General features: G+C 43.2%; 1 protein-coding gene across 6 annotated transcripts in view; it reads left to right on the forward strand.

Moving 5' to 3' along the window:
- Positions 1 to 8647, forward strand: part of RPS6KC1 (ribosomal protein S6 kinase C1) — a 179880-nt gene that overhangs the window by 114247 nt on the left and 56986 nt on the right. For all 6 annotated transcript variants that reach the window (XM_042445857.1, XM_042445884.1, XM_042445867.1 and 3 more), the window contains 2 exons: positions 174 to 221; positions 2803 to 2935. In XM_042445857.1, the coding sequence (XP_042301791.1) occupies positions 174 to 221; positions 2803 to 2935 (181 nt within the window). The remainder of the gene's footprint in view (positions 1 to 173; positions 222 to 2802; positions 2936 to 8647) is intronic.

The raw sequence follows: 8647 nt of genomic DNA on the forward strand, positions 1-8647 counted from the left end.
ATATACCTTTTATCTATAATTTTCAGGGCCTTATCTGGGCTATTGTCTTTATTTATTGTTGTTTTGGTGTACTGTTTATTGTCATGTTTTGTTTTAGAATGTATTAATAAAGTTTAATTACAAAAAAAGACAGGAGTGCACTATGATCATTTTTAATTGCTTGTTTCATTTAGGTTTTGCTTGTAATGGACACTAGAACTCAGGAGACATTTATACTTAAGGTAAGTCACTACTTCCCCCTTAATTACTCAAGGTGTCAGTAATGCTGTATGTCATCTACCCACTCACCCTCTTGTAGTTCAGGCTAGTAAATCCAGAGACGTGGGAGTGGCTTTGTTTCTTATATTCACTGTTAAGCCTCCACAATAGGTCAGTAGGTTGTAATGTTAGGAGCACTTCCATCACTCTGCCTTACAGGTTGAGCAAAAGAGGGGGAATATCACAATCAGTATTTAATGTTCTATTTGAAATCTTTTTGATTGAAATATACTACTCAGCAAAATGAAGGGATTCTTCACTGGTTACCAGAACTGGTACTAGGTGGATGTGTTGCTATTGCTACCCATCTTATAGTATGTTTTGAGGGGGTGTGTAAATCAAGATTCAGAGATCATTCTTACATTTCTGGAGGACATAGCTGTTCTTTCCCTCTGGCTACATCTTATGCCATTCTGTTTGTGTAGAGAAGCCAATTCTATAGTTATTCTCTGCATCATTAATTTTTACCTGGAAAGAAAGGCAACTGTCTGTGGTTCCTTGCCAATAGGTGGCACTTCATGAAGTGATTTAATAACATAATAATGGACCTGTTGTCAGGAACTGTTTAGGATCTTCAGATATTTCACCTGTGCAGTGAGTTACTGAACTGAAGGAGGCAGCTTTTTTGATGCAGTATCCTCAGAACTGGAATAACTCTGCTCACTTATGCTGACAGTGGAATCTATAATGCAGTTTCTTGTTTTTGTTAAGTTTTGCTCAAGCATTCAGGTGTGGATAGATTCCTGTGTCTTTTATTGTTTTTTGAACTTGACTTGCATTGCATAGTCATATCTCCTCATTCACCCTTGAATCTTAACTTACTCTTTGATTCTGACTACCGGTTTTGTTCCATGATTTTTAGATGCCACCATGGCCCATCCTTGATACCCATGTGGTTTTCTCCCTTCATATAGACATTTCCAGAGTGGCACAGGATGGAGTGGGTGGGTGGGTGATGTCAGAGAGGATGAGAACAAGCTCATACTGTGACCTCATGATGGTTTTCCAAAGGTACACAAGGGTGCGTAAGAGAGCTCTGTTCCTTCCGCTACTGAATTCCCCACGTTGATAGAGAGGTTTTGATGAAGGAATATGACCCTGTTTGGCAAGACACAGTTACAGGTATATGACTGCAAACTCCTTAGAGATGGGAACATTTATGGAACCATTTCTTTATTGTGCCTAATATTGCAGTAAGCAAGAACATCAAACGTGTGGCTACTGCCTAGAGTGACAGCCTTGTGTCACTTAATTCTCTCACTCCTTATGACATCTAATAAATCAAAATGTGCACTGAATGAAGTGGTGCAGAGATGGGCACAATGATAGTGTGGTGATATCATTTATTTATATTTAATTTTTTATTTATTTTATTAATTTCATTTGTATGCTAGCTTTCTCCTACAGAGAGACCCAAGGCGGCTCCCAGACAGAATCAATGAAAAAACCTTCACAATAAAAATTTAATAACAATTAAAATCACCACATAAAACAGTATAAAATAATTTAAAAGATGTACAAAAATTTTAAAAGATAGAAAATGCGTCCCAATAAAAAGCCCCCCTGCTTACATATTAAAAGACTGTTTAAACAAAAAGCTCCCCGCAAAACAAAAGCAGGGAGGGGGCCAGCCTCCCTGTGGGAGGGAATTCCAGAGATTGGGAGCAGCCACTGAGGAGGCTCTCTCTCCCAAGTCCTCACCAAGCAGTACTATGATAGAGATGGGACTGAGAGAAAGCCTTCCACTATAAATCTTAAAACTGTGGCAGGTTTGTATGGAGAGATACAATCTTTCAGATAGTCTGGACTTAAGCCATTTAGCACTTTCTATTTCAGGACCAGCATATATCATGTTTACTGTTTGTTTTGTGTTAGATGTTGGTTGGAATAGAAGAGAAGGAGACACACGACTGTTTTTTGTGTTTTTTTTTTAGTGGAAGCCTCATGTCTTTTATAAGATTTGCTTATGACCCAAGTGAACTGAAATACAATTTGGTTTGCATGTCCACCAGCAGCAAGGCTTCTTTTATGGCTCATTTCTGTGTGTATGCCACATTTACAAACCATAACCTTCTTCTGGGAACAAATCATGTCACCTCTTTCTTTATGTCTGATGGAAATGTGTGTTTACTCCAATCCATAAAAATGGGGGAGGGATGGATGCCATTGGAATGTCGGTGAATTTAACAGTTTACTTTAAAACTTAAAACACAGCACCACCCCTAAAAAAGAGGTTTCTTTAAAATAAGGGTCATAGGGAAATAACTGAGTGTCATCCTGATGACTTGGTTTGTGAGAGATTCTAATGAAAACATTGACCCATGTAATTGATTTTAATGGCAGCTTTGTGCCATCTTCTGTTCTCTGGATGTGCGCCAGATGCCATCAGCAGGGCCTCAGGGGACTGAGGGGCATAGAACAGCAGATGAGTGGTTTCTCTGAAGCCTGGAGTAACTCAGATAGATTAGTTTGGTTGATAAGCACAGAGCACAGCATGCTCCAAAGGCAACTGAGGGTACAACTGACCTTTTTGTTCTCTGTCAGGGTCTAAGGAAAAGTAGCGAGTACAGCAGGAAGAGAAAGACCATCATTCCCCGTTGCGTGCCCAACATGGTGGCTCTGCACAAGTACATCATCTCGGAGGAATCGGTGTTCCTCGTGCTGCACCATGCTCAAGGTTGGTCTGCAGATTCAGATACATTGCAAAAATGGGTAGGTGGAGGGAGTGGGTCTACTGTTCAGTCAATGATTTCCAAATATTGGAGGACAGTCTTTCAAGCCAGAGGTTTAGGAGCTGCACAGAACACAGCTGCAAAGTACATAAACACATGTTTCTGTTTTCAGTTGCTTTCTTTCATGTGTTCTTCATTTTGTGTCCTTGACACTTTTGCATTTTGTGATCTACCAGAGCTCCTTTTAGTCCCTCTGAACAACAAACCATGGAGTACAGGAAGGGGCAGTTGCCTTCCTGTTTTGACCTCCAAACAAAGCTTTCATGTTATTCTTTTTCAGAGTGGTTGAATGGATTCCAGCAAGGAGAAATGTAAAGTACTCCACTTAGAGAAAGAGAAAAAAGGCTCAAATATAGGATACGTGACACTTGGCTTGACAACAGTACATGTGAATGGGATCTGGGAGTCTTAGTAGACCACAAGCTGAACATGAGTCAACAGTATGCAAAGGGATCTTGTAGCAATATGCAAAGTATGCAAATGAATCTTCTTTGTGACTTACTGAAAGAAAAAAGTTGGTGGCATGAGCTTTTGTAATCTAGACTCTACTTCCTTAGAGGCAGGCATCTGACATGCATCTGAGGTAGCTCATGCTATCAACTTCTTTCTTTCAGTTAACGTCTAAGCGAAGGGCTACAAAAACCTTTTTTATACTGATTTTCCATACTAACGGCTATTTCTATTAATCAAAAAGTGTGATGCAGCAGCTAAGAAAGCCAATATAATCCTAGGTTGCATCAATAGGAGTGTACTATCAAGATCTATGGAAGTATTGGCCCGGAACAGACGGGCCTTTGCAGCACCTTCGTCACGTGTGAGAGTTGCCTGGTGGGCGGAGCTCCCACCTGCCCGGCAACCCTAGCACGTGATGAGGACGTTGCACTGCGCCGCTTCCAGATGGGACGTCGGAGCTGCGATGTCACTGTGCCGGTTCTGACACTTTGCAGTGTTGCAGCAGTGTCACAAAAAGGATCTGCTTCTGGGTGCTCCTCTTTTGCTCTGCAGCCGGGCTGTGCAATTTGGTTGCTGTGGTGCTCCTGTGGAGCAAAGAGAGGCGCTGGGGAGGCGCCTCTTTTTGGCGCTCTGTACTGCGCCAATAATACCATTCTATTCTGCTTTGGTCAGACCTCACCTGGAATACTGTGTCCAGTACTAGGCACCACAATTTAAGAGGGATATTGCCAAGATGGAATGCATCCAGAAGGGGGTGACCAAAATGGTGAAAGGTCTTCAAAGCATGCCCTATGAGGAGCACCTTAGAAGGATCTGGGGAAAGGAAGTTTTAAGAAGTAACATGATAGTCATGTTTAAAACATTTGAAAGTATGTCATACTGAGGGAGGAGCAAGCTTGTTTTCTGCTGCTACAGAGACAAAACAGAGCAATGGATTCAAGCTACAGGAAAAGAGATTAGGAAGAACCTCCTTACAGTAAGAGCTTTTTGACAGTGGAGCACACTGCCTCGGAGTGTCATGGAATCTCCTTCTTTGGAGGTTTTTAAACAGAGGCTCGATGATCATCTGTCAGGAGTGCTTTGATTCTGAGTTCCTGCATGGCAGGGGTTGGACTGGATGGCCCTTGAAGTCTCTTCCAACTCTATGATTCTATTGTTATGTCAGTGAAGCAACAAAATAGATGTGCCACGATGGCCATGGGCTGGTTACTCTAGTCAAAATAACACCATCATATAGCACCCTTCACACCATTAATAATTGTTTAGAAGTTCATTTTTCAAGTGAATAGCTGCCTCCATCTGGGTGGAAACTATACTTTATGGGGGCCCTTGGAGTAGTCTTCTATTGGCCATGCTCACTGGAGAATTCTGAGAGGTGTAGCTCCAAAAAGTACCTTTTCTATGTTTTGCAGTATATGATGGTCAGAGGCCCCCATCACCTCTGGACTTTGGCTCCTCCATTTTTTGAATGTTTAGCCTGGGAAACCATTCTGCCTAATTCTAAAGTGAATCTTAATTGTTAATAATGGTTGGTCTGAATTTAAACTCAATTCTTTTAAAAAAATGACCCTCGCGTTATTTGTCCATTAGTCATCAGGAAGAATTTTGTTTCCCAAACTGGATAGAGATTATTTAAACCAAGGTGATGAAGCCTTTGGGCCTTTACGTGATGTTGGAGTACAACAAGTTGAACATGAGTCAACAGTGCGATGCGGCAGCTAACAAAGCCAATGCGATTTTAGGCTGCATCAATAGAAGTATAGTGTCTAGATCAAGGGAAGTAATAGTGCCATTATATTCTGCTCTGGTCAGGCCCCACCTGGAATATTGTGTCCAGTTCTGGGCGCCACAATTCAAAAAGGACATTGAGAAACTGGAGCGTGTCCAAAGGAGGGCGACTAAAATGGTGAAAGGTCTGGAAACCATGCCCTATGAGGAACGCCTTAGGGAGCTGGGTATGTTTAGCCTGGAGAAAAGAAGGTTAAGAGGTGATATGATAGCCCTATTTAAATATTTGAAGGGATGTCATATTGAGGAGGGAGCAAGCTTGTTTTCTGCTGCTCCAGAGACTAGGACCCGGAGCAATGGATGCAAGCTGCAGGAAAAGAGATTCCACCTCAACATTAGGAGGAATTTCCTGACAGTAAGGGCTGTTCGACAGTGGAACACACTTCCTAGGAGTGTAGTGGAGTCTCCCTCCTTGGAGGTCTTCAAACGGAGGCTGGATGGCCATCTGTCGGGGATGCTTTGATCTGGATTTTCTGCATGGCAGGGGGTTGGACTGGATGGCCCTTGCGGTCTCTTCCAATTCTATGATTCTATGATTCTATGAACTCTCATGGCCCTTTAACACTGGCTGGACTGACTGCATTTATATTAGCTGGAATCCAACAATGGTTGGGGAGCTGCAGGTCCCTTCCCCTGGATTTAACTGCAATTTGAAATTAAAGATAGGTTTTCAGGGAGAAGAAAAGAAGGCTACTCATTTGTGGTAAATGCCCTAGTTCCTGTTATGGTTTTAAAATACCTAATATCCAGTCAAGATACTTTTAAATTTCACTTTTTTAAAAAAATACAAGAGCTTTTGTTGAGTTTCTACAGTTACACAGTTGTTCTGATCTGAGTGTTTTAAGAAAATAGCCAGTGGCATTGCATAGGAGTACAAAGCAGCACCACAGAGTTATGCCTTCACTGTCTTTAGGAAATGACTGGTATGTTCAGGGAACAGGTGGCAAAGAATAATTACCTTTTGATTTCCCCCATCCTAATAATACATGGATGTAACTGCTCTGTACATTTAATTATCCCTTTTGTTTTTGAACAGAATGGAGGGTTTAAATTAAAGTGTTCTTAATATATATTTTGAAAAACCTAAACTTGTTTGAAATGGAGACTCAAAAAAAAGCCCCCTATCAGAAAGCTCTTGTTTGCCCTTGGGAAGCTGAGAACATTAAGAATGCAGTGAAGTTTAGATCACTCCTTGTTCATACTGCCCTTTTACATAGCATGGGCACTGTGTTAGAAATTGCCACACATCTGATTATTCTATTTATTTATATTCCACCTTCCTCCCAGTACAAGGACTCAAGGTGGCTTCATGATTAATGACCTGCACCCAAAATTCCTCATGTGGACATGGTGCTGTGTACTGCCCGCTGTGCCATGTACCACCCCACTCTAGAATGTAGACAGGGAATGCTTTGTGCAGTAAATATGTGTGAACTTCACCCTGGACCATTCTCATATGCAAATATTCCCCAAGGATGCAAGGTTTTGGCCCCTTATACCTGGTACTCTTGGAGGTAGGTGAAAAAGGAAATTTCATCCATGGTTTCCCCACCCTTTCAGGTTCTGTTACAGATTAAGTAGGAAGATTGTTGAAGTCAAAGAGGGAATGGATCTTCTATGGCAATTATTTTTACCTACAGTAATCTTATTAAGAAAACCCTGTGATAGGGTTGCCTTGTTATTGTCACTGTGTTCCTTCAAGTTATTTGCAACTTATGGTGTCCCTAAGGAGAACCTATTATGGTTTTCTGGGGCTGAGAGTGTGTGACTTGCCCAAGGTTATCCAATGGGTTTCCATGGTTGAGTTGGAGAATCAAACCCGGGTCTCCAGAATCATAGTCCAAAACTCAAATCACTATGCCATGCTGGCTCTAGCGTTGCCTTATGATTGCCATAAATTGAAAATGACTTGAAGTCACACACAACAACAACCTTTAGAAATATCTCTGGCACAGATAGAGAAGGACAGCAGATTTCCTTCCTGTGTCCTCAACATCTTTGGGTGACCTGTCTTTATCAATTATTTATTCCATTTTTATATGCTGTCCTTCTGAAGTAAGATCCAATGTGGGTCACAAAAAGAATCAACTAAAACCAGACAATAAAATTTAAAACACAATTAAAAATAATCACATTAAAACCATAGCTTATAAAAGTATAAAACCATTCAGAAGCACACAAAGTTTAAAAATAAACATCCCCCCATAAGAAGGCTCCCTGCAAGCAATTACCGTATTTTCCGGCATATAAGGCGACTCTTTAAGTCTGCCTTATGCGGCAGATTTTTACCCCAGAGGCAGGTGAATGGCATAGCCACCTCCCTGTCTCTGGGGTCCTTGCTGGGTCCTCTCCCAGCCAGCCGGCACTTGCACCGGCTGGAGGGGGCCTCTCTGGAGGCCTGAGAGAGGATCTGCGGCGGTTGGGCTCTCACGCCATTTTTCTTCCAAAAGGTGGCAGGGAAGCAGCTCCAGAGCCAGCTGGGCCGAGTAAAAGAGCCGGCCCCAAACTCATCGGCGCTGCCGCCGCCACCACTGGGGATCCTCCAATCCTCCAGCGGCTTCAGAAGTCCCCCGCGGAAGCTGCTGGCGGAGCGGAGGATCCTGGGTGGCGGCGGCTTTTGCGGAGGACTTCTGAAGCTGCTGGAGGATCGGAGAATCCCCGGCAGTGGCAGCGAGGAGTAAGGAGCCGGCTCTTTTTCTCGGCCTGGCCGGCTCTGGAGCCGCTTCCCCATTGCCTTTTGGAAGAAAAATGGCGGCGAGAGCCCAGCTGCCACGGATCCTCTCTCAGGCCTCCAGAGAGGCCCCCTCCAGCCGGCACGAGACCCCCTCAGGGGAGGCCAGGGATGCTGCCGGCGGGTGCCTTGCGGGTCGCCTAATACCCCCTGTTGCCTTATATGACGGGGATGATGGGAGTTGTGGCTCTTCACCTGGCCTGGAACTCACCACCTGGTTGTGCACCACGCTGACCAGTTTTGGCCAGTTGTTATATCTTTGCAAGAGTTGCAGAGAACAGGCTGAAGACCCCGACAAACTCTCCAAGCCTTCTCACTCTTGCTTCCACAGAAGTCTTCACCCTTCTTCACCAGGGTCCTGCTGGTTCTTGTAGCTTCACCCAAGACACCAGACAACTCAGTAGTCTTATATAAAAGATCTACTTTATTCTACTATGTACACAGCTCCAAACAATACTCAACTCCTCACTCTCCTATCCACTACTACAACCCACAAAATGCACTGGGATCTATAGTCATTATTATAGCCAAATCATGGTACCACCTACTGTGGTCTGTTTCCACCCAGTAGGCGTGTACATCATTCCCATTGGTTCTCCTTGTTCATCCCACAATTAATGATTTCATCATCTCAGCCTTGACCACTTAACAATTGTCAGGTGTGTCCAATTATCCACTATGCATT

The sequence above is a fragment of the Sceloporus undulatus genome, chromosome 1 (assembly GCF_019175285.1).
Source record: "Sceloporus undulatus isolate JIND9_A2432 ecotype Alabama chromosome 1, SceUnd_v1.1, whole genome shotgun sequence".
NCBI classification, from domain to species: Eukaryota; Metazoa; Chordata; class Lepidosauria; order Squamata; family Phrynosomatidae; genus Sceloporus; species Sceloporus undulatus.